We start from the raw sequence: 17977 nt of genomic DNA, 5'->3' as shown, positions 1-17977 counted from the left end.
TGTGCAGTGGAGTCGTGGTGCTGGTAGACGTCGTCCAGGTTCATCACCTCCTGCCAGAAGCGGTGTCTCCCCACCTCTTGTGGATCTGGGAGGGAGTTGACCACCTCTCTGAGCTCTGCCAAGTCCCAGTTGCGCTGGACGTACAGTACACCATCCTTGGTGTTCCATCAGGCGCAGGGCCCCTTGGGTCAGGTATCTCCACCAAGGGGTACAACTGCGATGGCTGTGAGCCTGAGTCTCTCCCCCTTTGCAGCAGTCTCTGGCTCTGTCTCAGCGGCGGGGCTCCTGCTTCCCCCACTGCGTCATCTTCCTCCTTCTTCTCTGAGGGAGGGGCAGTGGCCTCCACAGACGCCGGTGCTGCTGCAGCTGCTCCTAGCTGAGGATGATAAGCAGGGGGAGGAGGCACATTCGGCAGAGGAGGGTACAGAGGTATCTCTTCCTTTTTCTTCTTAGTATTCTGTAACACCATGCTGAGGGATTGCGCCTGAGCCTCATTCCTGGCCCTTTCAGCGTTTAACTCCACTGACTCCCTGGTCCCCCTGTTCCCCAGTTTGTCCCGCAGTCCCTTATTATTTGCCTTTTCCTTCTCTAACTCTTTCAATTTAGCCACATATATCCACTTTTCAAGCTTATCATCCATCCATCCATCCATTTTCCAAACCGCTTATCCTACTGGGTCGTGGGGGGTCCGGAGCTTATCCCGGAAGCAATGGGCACAAGGCAGGGAACAACCCAGGATGGGGGGCTAGCCCATCGCAGGGCACACTCTCACACCATTCACTCACACATGCACACCTATGGGCAATTTAGTAACTCCAATTAACCTCAGCATGTTTTTGGACTGTGGGGGGAAACCGGAGTACCCGGAGGAAACCCCACGAAGACATGGGGAGAACATGCAAACTCCACACACATGTGACCCAGGCGGAGACTTGAACCTGGGTCCATTTGGCACATTCTTTGCTAAAACTCTCCCATCTCAGTCTCGACCACATCGCGACATATACGTTTCTAGCCTGGCTTTCGACAACTGTGTTTTCTCATTTGTTTTTCAAATTTTGTCATACCCTCTGGGTCATATGCATGATCTGGAGCCCATTTGCTCTCTTTGCTATTTGAACTGCCCATGACTTTTCCTATCTGTTCACCAGTTACCCTCAACGAAGTACTTCAGGAAATTAAGCAGTTTACTTCGTTGCGAAAGCAGAAGCAAGTTTCTTCGTTGCAACAGAATTTGCGAGAAAGCAAAAGCAAATTCCTTCCTTGCGACAGAGCTAGCTATTTATTATGAACACAAACGAATACTTTGATTTAGCAGGATTGGTGAATAATATAATTAATATTTTATTATGCGCACCAGACACACATTCCAGCAATATAAATGTTGACTCATAAATGAGACAAATTTAGTTTGGCCCCGGCCGCTTGGCCTCCATCCGCTTTTTACGCTGGTATCTCTGTCTAATTTTCTGGACGCTTATTAGTTCGTTTACCTGATATTCTGCACTAGACAACACATTCACATTCATCACAACCAGGATATTTACACGCTTCACACATTCAAACAACAACACGAATCACTGCGTGGCAGGTACTATTCATTCACTTCCCTGGCAGGATTCAGTCCGCTATCAGGCTGCCCCCGGCAGAGCCGTGTTAACTGCCAGTTGCCAGTAACGGATCAGTTTCCACACACAACCTTATTTATACCCCGGTGGGGCAAATGCCAACCAACCGGCCTGTTTTCACTCCCTCGTGAAAACCCTTTCACTTCCTTGTGAAAGACCTGTGTCTCTGTAGACACCTGTATTTGCTTCCTTGCAAATACCTGTATTCACCTTCCTGTGAATACGAGGATCCTCCTGTGGATCGCAATCCACTAGCGCTTTTTCCAAAGTTTGTCAAACAGCACATATAGATACTATACAGACTTAAACATCGACTTGTGATTTAATAAATCAACTTACAATTTTTTTCCCTTCAATTTTGGTCCGTTGATCGGATTGGGATGTCCAGGCGTTCGTCCTGAGCCGGATCGAGTAACTTTTTTCCTCGCTCCTTGGCTGGCAGTGACGTCTCACCACTCCATTCTAACAGGACACCTCGTTCCTCGCCGTCCGTGCGCTCTGGCTGCTCCCTTTCTCCGATCCCGGACGAGCCCCCAAATCTGTGGAAGAAATTTCTCAAAGTCTGATGTTTAAGTGTTTGACAGAACTTTATTATTCGATGAGCTCAAAGGGAACAGACACTCAGCAATCATGCGTCTCATGTTCTGCTCCCCGAGCAACAAATGCATACATCTTTTATGGCCTAAAATGCGACAGTCATCTGACAAATCAAGGACAAGTCGGATATCTGGACATTCCAGTTACTTCTGCCTTTCATGGTCCAGGCAGTTCAAAGAAAATTTGGCCATCTGGAGATACCAGTTTCTTCTACTTTTTCAAGGTCCACCTATCAGCTTAGAACAAGTCTATCTATTTGGGACTTTTTGCTATATTATTCTAGGACTCGTTGTTCTCTTTTTCTACATTTTATATTATCCAATACCATGCATTCATTTTATAATATCTTCATAATATAATATAATATCTTTGTACCATCAGACACACACTCTGTGTCACTGTGGGCTTCACTGCACAGTAATACACAGCTGTGTCTTCTGTCCTACTGTCACTGATGGAGAGGTTGGTGAGACATTGTTTTCTGTTCATATCCATTGAGAATCTTCCTTTAGGAGAAACCTTATCAAGTGCCTGAATCAGAAGTTCAGGAGCCTTTCTTTGGCTGCTGTACATAACGGCACACAGAGTATAAGTTAGTAATACTAGGGCAGTATGTCAGTACATCTTTGTCTACCTCAGGTGAATTAATCAAAGGAGGCTGAACAACTTTTGATGCTTCCACTCCCACAGCAACATAAATAACTAAATAAAATATGAACAAAATTATGAATAAATAACAAAGAATACAAGGCTGTAAATATGCTGACAGAGGATTTCATTGACTAGTATTACTACTAGGGATGTCCCCATCAGGTTTTTTTGCCCTTGAGTCCGAGTCATTTGATTTTGAGTATCTACCGATACCGAGTCCCGATCCGATACTTCTATAATACATAAAAAAAAGAATAAAGAAGAGCGAGGAAAGGATGTTCCTTATTTTTTATTTATTTCACCTTATTTTAACATTCAACAACTCTGTTAACAAACAGAGCACTTCTTTAAAGTAGCTTGAACAATCATGTAATAAATAACATAAATTCTTCACTTTTGGACTAGTGCAACAGTAAATATAAAAAAAAAGTCTAATATAAAAACAAATAGCACCTCAACTTAAAATACCTGGCAGGCATGTAAACAAATAAAAAAAATAAAAGTGCCACAGTGTTTGCAAAGACAGTAATGTGCTTTTAGGAACTGCACTCCTAACTCTTACTGTCATCACAGTAGTAAGTTTCACAGAAGGAAATGTATGTTTTTCTTAATGAAAACTAACATCTCTACCTTGTCAGGTTTGAGCCTGTTTCTGTTCTCATCAAGGACATTTGCAACGGCACTAAAAAGTCTCTCACTGTCCACAGAGCTGCAGGGGGCACTGAGATACTGGGTTGCAACAGCAGCCATAGAGGGAAACTGATTAGCATGTTCTTTCCAGTACTGAAGTGGGTCGCTTTTCTTAGGGGTGTTTTTTTCTGAGAGGTAGATCTGCACTTGAGTTTCTGCTGATGTGGTACTCACAAGCGCTGAAGCACTGCCTCCAGCAGAGTCCTCTTCATTGTTTTTATTCCCTGGTCATCATCATCCTCCCGAGACAGAACACGTCTGAGGACTAATGAGTAAATGAATGACTTAATGAATGCATGGGATTATAGTTTGTTTTAAATAACATCAATAAATGTTACAGTATAAAGTAATAAATAAAAATACAAACTACCTGTTATGGCAGGGATCACATCAGCTGCAGTTGCAGTCTCCCTGCTCACACTCTGATCAGCTCTTCAAAGGGGGATAGCAGATCAGCAGTCTTATTCATCAGCTCCCACTGGTGAACTGTCAGTGTTGCTGGTAGAGTGCACTCAGCTGCAAAGACACTAAGAGCACGTTTTTGTTGCAGTAGGCTCTGCAGCATGTAGGGGCTGCTGTTCCATCGTCTGCACATAAGAGAACATGATTCACTTTATTTTTGTGCAAATTAGGTGCAGAGCACATAATGTATTAGTGGCTTACTAAATCAAGTGTATGGGAAACAATAATAAAATAGAAATACATTAAAGAAAGTTACGAGAGGAATCTCACCTGTACATCTTGCTGTAGGCGCTTGATATCCATATTTAGGTCCATCTGTATGTCTTCTAGTCGAGAGTAGGCCAACGGGGAGTGTTTAAAATGGCCTACAATCTTCCTTGCATTGGCCAGGGTCTCCGTCACGCTGCGCTGAGACAGCAGGCCCTCATGCACACAGAGTTGACAGGAATGGGCGACACAGCCCACACTCGGCACTCCCATATCCCTCATAGCTTTCTTCATATTTGCCGCGTTGTCACGCAAAATTACGTGGACCCGTTGCTTGTCAATTCCCCAGTTGTTTATCATCTTTTCCACCGATTGCTGGATGCGCTCTGCGGTGTGCGATCCGCGAAATTCCTGGACATGTAGGATCGCACGGCGTAAAACAAAACTTGAGCCAATCCACTGTGCGGTAAGGCTTAGTAGAGACATGGGAGCTACGGACGAACTCCAGATGTCTGTGGTGAACAAAACATAGGGTACATCTGATAACAGGACAAGTAGTTTGTCAGAAATCTTCTTATAAAGGGCTGGCAGAGCTTTCTCGGTGAAATAGTGGCGAGACGGCATTTCAAATCGAGGTTCTACGTGCTCCATAAGCATAAGAAATCCAGGGTTCTCTACAAAGGCGAATGGCAGGTCACTCATTGCGATCATTTGTGCTATCTTGGCTGTGATGTCCTGTGCCTTCGCGCTGTCACGGGGCATTTTTTCTCTCCTCTTCAAACTCTCCTGCAGCGTGAGCTGACTCGTCTTCGGCTGGGTTGCCTGGGTAAACTCGCTGTATTGTGTCGGGTGTTTGTTTTTGAGGTGCTGTATTAGGTTTGTTGTGTTAAATGTAGCCTTTTCCTTTCCACCACTTGCAATCCCAAGTTTACATATCTCACAGTTTGCTATGGCAATGTTGTTGTCATCAACTAATATAATACCTCCAGACCGCAGACATACTCGCGCTTTCCGCTTCAAGCTGCTTCTGTGTTCTACTTTGCCGGCATTTAACCAATAGCGTCTCTGCAACAAAGTGATGTCATGCCGCACGCGTTGCTGTTTCTGTGTGGAGTCAAGAGGTCTAACTCTGGGCCACCGCATAACTATAGATGTGTTAAAAAATAATGAGAATATATATACATATATATCCGAATCCTGATCGGGAGCTAACGTCCGATTCCGATCGAGTCTGAAACCACGTGATCGGGCCCGATTTCCGATCACGTGATCGGATCTGGACATCCCTAATTACTACTAAAATAAACATGTCCAGGTTCATGAATTAACTAGTGATCAGCATCCTCGGTGATGAGTGCACTCACAATGATTATCCATCCATCCATTTTGCAAACCGCTTATTCTTCTGGGTCGCACGGGGTCCGGAGCCTATCCTGGAAGCTATTTGCATGAGGCAGGGAACAACCCAGGACGGGGGGCCAGCTCATCACAGGGTACACTCACACATCATTCACTCACACACATCTGACTAGTTTTAGATTTGGTAATTTTGCTGGAAATTATACATAACCTCAACCTAGCTGAGAAGCAGCACAATCTGGAGGTTACAAAGTAGGCTTATCTCTGCTTCTGCACTTAATTAGGTCAAAATCATGTCACTCCACTTTTTCTCATGATAAATGTTTGGTATATATATCGAGTCATACTACATTAAAAATGTCAGTTTTTTATTTGCAAGAGAAATCGGGATCATACTGGGTTTTGTGATAGAGTAGCACCTGCCGTTCAGCTCTGCTGTGACAAACAATCATATGGATTATTGTGCCAAGTTTTTTGGAAAGACAGATGTTTGTTTATTTTTCATAAATATATGGGTGATTTATTATGGGACAGAATCATTCCAGTACAAATAATGTTTAAATAATCTGCTTATAGTAATCAAGTAGTCCACTTACAGCATTCATTTTGGGTCTTCTTATACATGAGAACATATGGAAAAAATTTAAACTGTAATATTTTTTTTTTTACTGTACCTGTCATAACCTGCTTGTATTATCCTCGTGTGTGCCACGCCCCCTTATTAACCATGTGTTCTACCCCGATTGTAACCAGCTGTTTTCTGTCAGTTTGAATAGTCCTGTGTATTTAGTCTGCGTTCAAGTCTGTTTCCCCAGCCCGGTCATTGGCGTTGCCTACCGTGTGTGCCTTGCCTTGTCGCTTTGTTTAAATAAACCTCGTTTCCTGGATTCCCGTCTGCTTGCTCCTGATTCCCCGTTCCCTACTGCTCACAGTCGTCACAGTACCTTGATCACCCTATTTTGTCTTGCAGTGACCTACCTACTTCTGGCTAGCTACCTGAGGCCAATGTGGCATGCAAGGAAAATATGATGGGAAGAAGAAAGTCATTTTCTCTCAATGACAAATATAGCCTCATCAAAGCTTATGACTTCCATGCTTATCGCTTCTATAAAAGTGAATTTAATAAACATAAGGATATGACGAATTCATGCAGATTACTAACTTCTGGCCGTCACAATTCTGGCTCATACAATTGTGGGCGTAAATAAATGTCCACATAGTGGTGAAACTCCGGCATCCATGACGTATGCCCTACAATAACATACAGTATGTTGCTGTCATAATAAACTTAACTTAAATGAGACGGTCAGTATGATTTTCTGGAGAACAAATAATCACATAGATTAATCAAACCATCAGTAAAATAGTTGATAAATTAACCTACAGAAAAATATTGTTGTAAGTGGCTGCCCTAATCGCATCGCTATATCATTGAAATAGCGATATGACACTTTCTATCACAAAACAAATGTATGCTAGTGTTATCGTGGACGATTGATATGGCACAACCTTATTGCTAATACTTAAATTCCATCCATCCATCTTCCAAACCGCTTATCCTACTGGGTGGCGGGGGGTCCGGAGCCTATCCCGGAAGCAATGGGCACGAGACATGGAACAACCCAGGACGGGGGGCCAGCTCATCACAGGGTACACTCACACACCATTCATACACACATGCATTCCTACGGGCAATTTAGCAAGTCCAATTAGCCCCAGCATGTCTTTGGATTGTGGGGGAAAACCAGAGTACCTGGAGGAAACCCCACGATGACATGGGGAGAACATGCAAACTCCATGCACATGTGTCCCAGGCGGAGACTCAAACCTGGGTCCGAGAGGTGGTGTGAGGCAACAGTGCCGCCCCATACTTAGTACATGTACAATATAATAATCTATGCCACAAATGTGTCTGCTGGGGTGTGGCACGAGTAAATGGTGTCCTGTAGTTGTGTTCTGGGCATACAGCAGCTCTGGATATAACGGATTTTGGATATAATGGACTGTTTTGCCAGGTCCCTTGAAGTTATAACGTTATAACTGGATTTACTGTAGTTAAATATTGCGCACCTCGTTATCTTTGTTACACGTCTCTGCTCCCTCCCCCAACCCGGCTTGTAAGAGAGAAACAAGCTCAGGGCTGCCACTAATTCAGCGGGATGGTGAGTTGTATTTTTACACACTTTGTTTTTAGTTGTTTCTATATCGGCCCGTGAAAATATTGTTTTACATGAAATTGATTCATGGCACAAAAAAGGTTGGGGACCATTGTGCGTTTACGCACGTCACAAGACGGTCCCCAACCAGTCCGGGGAAATGATAATGGAATAAAACCAGCCCATGGTGGCAAAAAGGTTGGGGACCACTGCTCTACAGATACCTATGCAAAACAATCATTAAACTTATTAACTATATCAATTTCACTTTTAATAATAAGACTCTTTCAATCTTGCAGATTAGTGATTTTAGCTTTTAGAGCTCTTTTAGAGTCTTATAAGAAGACTGGACAAAAATAAGAAGATGCCCATGCTTGCAAGTCTCCTGCACCACCCTCTGTCTGACAAAAGACGTTGCAGGAGAGTTTTCAGAGAGCCCTACCAGAGTTTCCAGGGCTGGGTGGAATTAGGGATAAAAGGGTTCATGGTAAACCATGGTAAAATTCCTGACGGTTAAGGTTACATAAGGTAATGGCTATGTTATTATTTTAATGTTTATGCAAACAGAAGGTGCATAGTGTTAAGTTTCTGATTTAAAACTAGACAATTACTTTTGTCACGATCACTAGCGAGCAGAACGGCGATCGTGTGGGTGCGGCGAGCAAGCAGCAGGCACACTGGCAAATACGGGGCAAAACTGGGGTTTATTACCGAAATGGGGGCAGGAGACGCTACACCACACCATAAGCACAACAAACTACAATGACGGACAGGGGAAACGAGTCAGACCAGGACTTAAATACACAGAGACTAATCAAAGTAAGCGGACAAAGCTGGAGAAGATCAGGGAGGTACACGTGGGTAATCAGGGGGCGTGGCACACACGAGGAGCGGACGCGCCGGGCATGACAACTTTCTTGCACTGGTTGCATTATAATTATTTGCTCTAGTGGGTATTGAAGGGGGGCTAGGCCGCGTGCTAACCTTTGTCACACTGAGAATGGGGAACTAACTGGAACTGGAACATAGGCAGGACAAAAAGGGGGGCTCCGGCCCTCCTCGAAGTGCAAGTAAATTTAGAAAAGCAGAAGGTACATTGACAGGGTCGCGGTGACATTAAGCTTATGCTTGACATGCGGGGACATAACAAGGGAGGGGGTCGCTGACGCTGCTAAATTGCAACATAACAAGACAAGGTAAAAGGGAACGGGTGTGGGGACTAACGCCAGTAATTTCAAAACAACACTTGTATGTTACGCCAACTGGAAAAATACCAACAAGAACAGTAGACGCCCTAAACGGGGTATAAAAACTAGACCCTGACAAGAGATATTGAGCTACTCTTGGTATGTACTGTTTTGTGCATCTAAGTGTGCTCCCTGATTGCAATCTGTGACGTCATTAAAGAGAGCTTACTTGCAACCAACCTTCGCCTCAGACTGCATCCTTCCCTCATCAACGGACTCGGTGGAGTCTAACTCCAACAATTTGGGGGCTCGTCCGGGATGAGGAGGAGGTTGTGCTAATTGGAACCAGAGACGGGGTCTTGCGGACGCGGACAGCCACGGGGCCCAGAGAAAAAGGTAGGCAGAGCCTGTTTTATCAAACTCTGCATATTGGCTATTCCTAAAAAGTGGCTGGAAGTGTCTCAGGATCTGTCAACCAATATTGGGGCGAGGGTTTGTTGGGGGTGTAGCTCTGAAGGGTCTGGGACCCTTGAGAATAGTATCGTTGTTGAAGGGTCTGGGACCCCTGAGAATAGTACCGTTGTGGAGAGGTCTGGAACCTTTGAGTAGAGTAGTGTTGTTGAAGGGTCTGGGACCCCTGAGAATAGTATCGTTGTGGAGAGGTCTGGGACCTTTGAGTAAAGTAGTGTTGTAGAGGGGTCTGGGACCCGTGAGAATAGTATTGTTGTAGAAGGGTCTGGGACCCAGGAGGAAAGCACCGGTGTGGAAGGGTCGGGGACCCTGGAGGAGAGAAGGGAGAAGTACTGTTGAGGAGGGTCTGGGACCCGTGAGGAAAGCGCTGTGATAGAAGGTCTGGGACCTGGGAGCCTTCGCAGGGGGTCAGGGACCCTGTAAAACAGAGGGCTCTCAGATGTGACGGTGGGTCAGGGACCTCCGTCACAGAACCTATTGGCAAGGGTCTGGGACCCGTCCGTGGATTGGCACCCCACCTACTGCTGGCAGGTAGTAGGACAGCTGGGACTGAGCAGCCCGGGGATATAGGACCCCCAAGCAGCTCGTTTGGCTGGAGGAGTCAGGTTCATCCTCCCGAAAACGGGTCATTGTAGGCCCGAGGTATAGAGTCCTCGAAGCTACCCTTGTAAATAAAGTGTATTTAGTGCGAGTTGGTGACTGGGGGTTGGTGGGGAACTGGTGTGAGATAAGGTGTACATAGAGCCATTTATTCTTTGCAGTTACGATTGATTACTTACTGTTTACTGTTTACTGTTGTCCGTGGCTTGATAATTGTGTGTGTGTTTATGTTTTGGTGGTGTTTATTGGTGGGGCACTCAGTGACAGCGAAAAGGTGTACTAAGTGTGGATAGGTCGACTAAGGTAAAATATGGATCACGAATTTGATAGAGAATTGGATGACGGAGGCTGGCGTCCACCAGTGCGCGGGCGGTGGAAGCCTCTGTCTGAACAAATGCAGTTGCTAAAAATAGCAGTGGGTAAAGCAGCACAGGAAAAGGGCAGAGAGAGAGAAGGCAGATGCGTGGAAGCGTATGGGTATTGCAGTGAAAAGTGCTGGATACAAGCCAGAGGATAGACAATCATTAGGAGCACTTTTATGGCGTAAGGAAAGGGAGCATAGAGGCCTGAAAGATGAGGCAGGATGTCAGCTGGACAAAGCAGGGGTGTTACAACGGGGAAAGTGGAGAAAAGAGGGAGAGAAACAGGAGTAGGAGAGGCAAGTGTGGGCTCACCTAGCCATTTTCTGGCAAGGGATCGATCACCTGCATAGGGAAAGTGGAGATAACGATAACTGTGACCCAGTCCCAGAGGGGCAGGGAACTAGGAAAAGTGACAAACAACCCCCGGCGTACACCAGCCGTGGGGGATTTCCCACCGCTCCCCCGGCGCACATATGTCCAGTAATACATGTTACCGGGGAAACGGTTCAGGTTCAAACCCAGGGGGAAGGGAACCTCCTGGGAAGGGATGGCGGTAGTGTGGAGGAAAGAGACTCGGATTGTGAAACCGCTAGGGATTCCGAGGGAGAAAGTACGGGCACCCCTGGTAAAGGCAGCACTAAGCAAGCCTTCCAGGAAAGGGTGATCAGAGAGCAAAAGGAGGAGGCAGCCCAGGGTAATCGGGGCAGCCTCACCCCTCTCCGAGACCGGGCACGGGTTAGGAGAGGGGAAGTTGAGATTATCGGTGAATTGTCGGGGTATTGTGAGGAAGATGAGGATGAGAAAGTGTTGATTGATTTGGACGGTGAACAATGCGAGGGGGTAGAGCCGGAGAGAAGGGAATCCTCAGGGAAACTGATTCTCAGGTCCCGCATTCTACAGCGGCGACCTAGCCTGAAGTCTAAGCAGTTTCCCCTATTAAGGGGGGCTTCAGGGGGCCCAGAGAGATACAAGCCGTTCTCTTTGGGGGACGTGCAGGCACTAGCAGACAAGATGCCCCCCTGCAGACGGGGGAGGTCACTGGATGGATAAATTAGACCAGCTGACGCAGGGAACAAAGTTGGCCTTGGGTGATTTCAGAGCAGTGGCTGCGAGGTGCCTCACTAAACATTCTCTGCAGGAAATAGAGGAAATGGCAGGGACACTCACTCGCGGTGACAGTGTGACGTAGTGCTGGGCTTGGGGGAAGCCATGCGGGAGATGTTCCCCGCCCCAAGTGGGGCTAGCATGCCAAAATTTTCGTGGGACCCTAAAACACCCCCCAGAGAATATCTGGATAAATGTAAGGAGGATTGGACGCGGAGAACTGGGTGTCACCCGGGGCAGGCGGGGGTTCAGCAGGAGTGGTTCCGGCGAGCGGTCCTGGAAGGTGTCCCTGAGCAAGTGAAAGCAGCTATTTTGGCTAATCCTGACCTCCCAGGCGCTGAGTCCCCCGTGTGGGATAGACATGTGTTGCATCATCTTCAGAGAGCGAGGGACGAGGCCACAAAAAAGGAAGGAGGTCTGAAAGATTTACAGACACAGTTGTTGAAACTGCAGGTGGGAGAAGCGAGACAAAAAGCACAGACTTACAAAAAGAAAGGGCAGGGGAGACAGATGGTGGCAGGAGCACCACCACCCCAGTTCGGCCCATGGGTCGGACAAAATACCAATTACAGTAATCGAGGTTGGGGTCCCCAGCAATGGGGAAGAGGCCGTGGGGGCCGAGGCCGGGGAGCCGGGAACTGGGGATGGGGCCGGGGTATGTCGCAAAGGTGGCCACCGCAGGGAGCTTGTTTCCGGTGTGGGGCTGTGGGTCATTGGGCCAGGGAGTGCGGGGCAGGACAGGCCCAAGGAGGACCCCCAGCAGGACAAGCGACTGCACCCAATCCACAGGCTGTTCCCGGAGGAGGGCAGTACCCCACCCTCACCGGATCCGAGGACTGGGAGTGGGGAGACCCCTCCCAGTGACGGTGCCCACGGGTGGCCCGGGACGCAGGGGGGGCAGACCCCATGCTGTCCCTAATGGTCATGGACAAAGAACTGCCGTTCTTGGTGGACACAGGGGCCACATATTCGACTTTGAATGTGATGCCTAACCAACAACATCTTTCCACCACTACAGTGACCGTTGTGGGCTTCTCCGGGGAAGAGCAGAAACTGCCAGTGACTAAGCCTGTGAGAGTGCGGTTGGGGGGACAGACCTTTCTACACCTGTTTGTGGTCTCCGCTGCAGTGCCTGTGAACCTTCTGGGGCGGGATATGCTGGTGAAGCTGGGGGCTTCAATTCTGTGTAATGCTGATGGTTTGGTTGTCACCCTCCCCGAAGGGACCCGCCTGCCATGTGACGGAGCGACAGGCGGCACCGGGCAGTGGCTGATGCAACCTGTGTCACAACACCCGGTGGCTGACATCTACTGGGGCCTCCTGCAGCCTAGCCCGGCGGGTATCCTGGCGGTGTACTCCGCGTGGCGCTCCTGGATCTCCCTCCTGGAACCCTACGTTCCTCCGCCCGACCCCCCACATGTGACACTGTTTTATGACCGAAATTCCACAGAATGGTATGGGGACCTGTTTTCTGAGCAACTGGAAGGCCACGAGTGGCAAGTTGCTTCCCAAAACATTTATGCAGGTCCCGAGGGGGTGGCCTCAGCAGTCCACCTGTCTCCGGAGCAACTGCCCTGGTACAGGATGGGAGAGGAGACGGTGCCACACGTCTCACTCGCCCTACATCCTAAGCATCAGGCCCAATGGTGAAAAGAGCCATTTCGGCTACGGACTGGGTTCTCACCCAGATCCCTCAAATCTCGTACTCCCCCTCCTGCAGTTCCTACTGTATTCAAACTAAGGTGACAGACACAGCCATGTTACAGCATGAACAATTGTCTAGGGACCATGGTAGGGAAAAGATGGATCATCCCGGTGCAGCAGCACTACTGGCTTCTCTGCCAGACTCACTGTGGTCCACCAGCCCCACTGATGTTGGTTTGGTGGACTGCACGCCCGTCGACTTCCTACTGCACCCCAGTGCTGGACCCCTCTGGGTCAAGCAATATCAACACAAACCAGCGGCAGAGGAAGGGATAGCAGAGACTGTAGCCGGTCTCTTACGGGCGGGTGTATTAGAAGGGTCCACTTCTCAGTGGAATACTCCTATACTCCCAGTAGAGAAGGCAGGAACAGGCAAGTATCGTATGGCGCACGACTTGCGCGCTATCAATGAGCTGCTGCTGACTCCCACTGTTCCGGTTCCTAATCCCTACGTCGCTCTCACCAATCTTACACCGTCCCAAACATGGTTCACTTGCGTTGATCTGGCTAATGCTTTCTTTTCTGTACCACTAGCACCCCACTGCAGGGATGTATTCTCGTTCACGTACAGGGGATGCCAGTTCAGGTACACGCGACTCCCACAGGGATTTGCTCTGTCTCCTGGGATTTTCAACCAGGTGTTGAAGCAGTCGTTGCAGGGCTGCCATCTCCCTGATGGGGTCACCCTCGTCCAGTACGTCGATGACTTGCTTATCGCGGCCCCGACAGCGGAGGCGGCGCTCGAGGCAACGCGGTCAGTGCTCCTCTGGCTGGCAGAAAAAGGATTTAAGGTCAGTAAGGATAAGATACAGGTGGCCCGGACGGTGGTGTCCTTCCTGGGGAGGGTCCTGTCAGGTAAGGGAACAGGGCTCTCTCCGGCCCATCGGTCAGCCATCCTGAATCACTCCAAACCAATTATTGTGAAGGACATGTTGTCCTTTTTGGGACTGACCGGCTACAGCCGAACTTACATTGCAGATTACACAGGTCTGACGCAACCCCTGAGGGCTCTGGTGCGGCCACATGGCCTGCGGAGCCTCAGCGCCACTCTGACGTGGGATCAACCTGCAGAGGAGGCTTTCATCTCTCTCAAGCAGAGGTTGGCCCAAGCAGCTGATTTGGCGTTACCTGATTATTCTCTCCCGTTTCATTTAGATGTTTCTGAAACTGGAGACGTCGTGAACGCCGTCTTCCATCCATCCATTTTCCAAACCGCTTATCCTATTGGGTCGCGGGGGGTCCGGAGCCTATCCCGGAATCAATGGGCACGAGGCAGGGAACAACCCAGGATGGGGGGCCAGCCCATCGCAGGGCACACTCACACACCATTCACTCACACATGCACACCTACGGGCAATTCAGCAACTCCAATTAGCCTCAGCATGTTTTTGGACTGTGGGGGGAAACCGGAGTACCCGGAGGAAACCCCACGACGACATGGGGAGAACATGCAAACTCCGCACACATGTGACCCAGGTGGAGACTCGAACCCGGGTCCCAGAGGTGTGAGGCGACAGTGCTAACCACTGCACCACCATGCCGCCCCCTGTGAACGCCGTCTTGTTTCAGAAAAAGGGGGGAGAGAGGAAGGTATTGATGTATATTAGCACCAAACTCGACACCACAGAACAGCGACATCCGTCATGCACCAGACATGTGGCAGGAGTGGCAAAAGCCGTGCAGAAAACAGCACACATTGTGATGGGCCATGCCCTACACATCCTGACCACGCACAGTGTGGTGGCCTATGTGAACTCACAAACGTTCACAATGACGTCTCTAAGACAGCAGAGGCTCAGCAAAATTTTAGAGGCACCACATTTAACTTTTGTCCATGAGGGCATCAACATGGCTGATCGAATGGGGGGAGGGGCACCCCACGAATGTGAGGCCAGGGTTAGGAAAGAGGAAAAGGTCAGGGAGGACCTAACAGCCGAAAAGATAGAAGGTACGGAGGAGTGGTTTACCGATGGATGTTGTTTTCGAACAGAGAGTGGAAGTTTGCAAGCAGGTTTTGCAGTGGTAGCGAGAGAAGGCCTGGGATTCAGGACACTGAAAGCAGAAAGACTGGAGGGGGCCCAATCGGCCCAGAGAGCGGAGATCAGGGCAGTCATTGAAGCTTTGAAATTGGCCGAAGGTAAAGCAGTCACCCTCTATTCAGACTCAGCGTATGCGGTGGGGGCTGTGCATGTGGAACTCAGCCAGTGGCTGAGGGCTGGGTTCTTAACGGCAGGAAACAAACCGATTAAGCATGAGGCAGATATGAGAGAGTTAGCGGAGGCATTGATGCTTCCGGAGAAAATAGCTGTGGTAAAGTGCAAAGGACATGAGGGGTCAGGGACAGTGATAGCACAAGGCAATCAAGCAGCAGATGCGGAAGCAAAAGTGGCAGCGGGGTATGAGGTAAGCAGGCAGATGGTTACAGTAGAAGAGGAACTGGAGGGACAGGGCAGGCTGACCTCAAGCAGGATCCGAGTCATGCAGGCGCAAGCCTCCCCAGAGGAGAAGAACATGTGGGCAGAAAAGGGGGGCATAGAAACAGAGGGCCTGTGGTGTAACAGGGAGGGGAAGCCAGCCCTCCCTCTGGGAATTAGGCAACAGGTCATAGAGGAGGCACACGGTGTGGGGCACGTAGGGACAGGACAGATGCTTCACAATTTGAGAGCATGGTGGCATCCGTTCCTGAAGGATATGGTAAAGGAGTTTGTGAGAAGCTGTGAGATCTGTGCGCTGCACAACCCGAGACCCACGCTAAAACCAGAAAAGGGTCAGTTTCCAGCATGTCATAGGACTGGAGAGGAAATAGTCCTAGACTACACCGACATGATAATACCGGTGCGGGGGAGGCGATATGTACTGATGTGTGTGGATGCATTCTCAGGGTGGCCAGAAGCCTGGCCCACTAGGAGAGAAGACGGGGCCTCGGTGGTGAAGTTCCTAGTAAACCACTATATACCCAGGCATGGGTTCCCCGAGAGGGTGAGGTCAGACAATGGTTCACATTTCAAAAGCGAGGATCTGCAGAAGGCAGAAAGGGCGTTGGGACTTAAACATGCGTTCGAGACAGTGTATCATCCTCAGTCCCGGGGGAAGGTGGAACGCATGAACCAGACGGTCAAACAAAAATTGGCAAAAATCTGTGCACAGACTAAATTGAATTGGGTTGAGGCATTACCCCTGGCACTAATGTCAATCAGGTGCTCCATAAATCGGGGAACCGGGTTCACTCCGTTCGAGTTGCAGACAGGACGACAATTCCCCGGGCCCTACGGAGGACTCGAGGGAAAACCAGAACAAGGAGGGGTAAGCACGGCCAAAGCATATTATGAGGAGTTACAGGTGCTGGTGACAGATTTCTCCAAGCAGGTCCAGGAAACGAGACCAGGGGCCCAGCCAGCCAAGCCACATACAGCGGAGTGGGTCCTTCTGAAGGTCATCAAAAGGAAGTGGTCAGAGCCCAGGTGGACCGGCCCCTTCCAAGTCACGGAACGGACGTCTCACGCGGTGCGGCTGAAAGGCAAAGGTGAAACCTGGTACCATTGGAGCCAGTGCGCAGCGGTAGCAGAGCCCAGCAGATCATTTGCCGAGATCCAGGAGGACCTCGCCGACAGCGCAAAGCAACCCGGTTCGGCTGAACCGGCAGTAACTCAGGTCCCAGCAGTAGGGGCAGAATAATCCCCTGACCTGAAGCAACCAGCAGGGTAGTCCACCCCTGACTGAAAGAAGACGACTACACCTCATCCACCAGAGAAAGATCGGGACCAGGATGATGATGATGATCAAGATAAAAAGGGGGACTTTGGGGGAAAGCAAGTAATGCGTATGACGTATAACGTGACTAACATGCCGATGGTGAAAATGTACGGTTCTGTCACTAAGGCGCTAGAAGGTCTCCACACCCTCTCTTACACCCTACATGAGCAGTCTGGTATCGTGCACGTGTGGGAGGACTGGATCGCCTCTAAGTTAAGGGACTAATCGCTTCGCTACTTATATCAATCGCTACGTTTCTCGCAATAACCGTTACCTGTGGATGTTGTTGTATTCCCTGCCTGCGGGCTCTCGCTGTCAGACTCATCACCACCGCCATAGAGAAAAAGGCTGAGGAACCCCCTGACACGTATGTGCCCATGATGCCTCTGCTGCCGATTAAAGAGGTGGGGGAGTTTGAGGAGGGGGTCATCGGCCTGTCTCTGGTTAGTCTGGAGCGCCCGCTGTAAGTAGTGATCTCCTTGCGGAGATCAAAATGGGGATACCACAAATTTTCGCGCAAAGCAATTTAATCATTAAAACCAGTAATGATCTCTTAGTAGAGATCAAAAGGGGGAATTGAAGGGGGGCTAGGCCGCGTGCTAACCTTTGTCACACTGAGAATGGGGAACTAACTGGAACTGGAACATAGGCAGGACAAAAAGGGGGGCTCCGGCCCTCCTCGAAGTGCAAGTAAATTTAGAAAAGCAGAAGGTACATTGACAGGGTCGCGGTGACATTAAGCTTATGCTTGACATGCGGGGACATAACAAGGGAGGGGGTCGCTGACGCTGCTAAATTGCAACATAACAAGACAAGGTAAAAGGGAACGGGTGTGGGGACTAACGCCAGTAATTTCAAAACAACACTTGTATGTTACGCCAACTGGAAAAATACCAACAAGAACAGTAGACGCCCTAAACGGGGTATAAAAACCAGACCCTGACAAGAGATATTGAGCTACTCTTGGTATGTACTGTTTTGTGCATCTAAGTGTGCTCCCTGATTGCAATCTGTGACGTCATTAAAGAGAGCTGACTTGCAACCAA

At 49.0% G+C, this 17977-nt stretch overlaps 1 protein-coding gene across 1 annotated transcript; it reads left to right on the top strand.

The window, feature by feature from the left end:
* The first annotated feature begins 8711 nt into the window (after positions 1-8711).
* On the top strand, positions 8712-17977 carry LOC125715017 (uncharacterized). The gene is made up of 2 exons (XM_048986208.1): positions 8712-14348; positions 14719-17977. Exons 1-2 carry the CDS (start codon positions 13118-13120, stop codon positions 16851-16853), a joined length of 3366 nt encoding a protein of 1121 aa, XP_048842165.1. The 5' UTR covers positions 8712-13117; the 3' UTR covers positions 16854-17977.

This window comes from Brienomyrus brachyistius, chromosome 19 (assembly GCF_023856365.1).
Source record: "Brienomyrus brachyistius isolate T26 chromosome 19, BBRACH_0.4, whole genome shotgun sequence".
Classification (NCBI taxonomy): Eukaryota; Metazoa; Chordata; class Actinopteri; order Osteoglossiformes; family Mormyridae; genus Brienomyrus; species Brienomyrus brachyistius.
The sequence above is the reverse complement of the archived record's forward strand: the minus strand, read 5'-3'. Positions and strand labels throughout refer to the sequence as shown.

What these genes read in the sequence shown, in the direction of transcription:
- LOC125715017 (XM_048986208.1), top strand. Translation starts at nt 13,118, where the DNA reads ATGGTGAAAAGAGCCATTTCGGCTACGGACTGGGTTCTCACCCAGATC. An exon ending in TTTAGATGTTTCTGAAACTG is followed by an intron (nt 14,349 to 14,718) that starts GAGACGTCGTGA and finishes GCACCACCATGC; the next exon opens with CGCCCCCTGTGAACGCCGTC.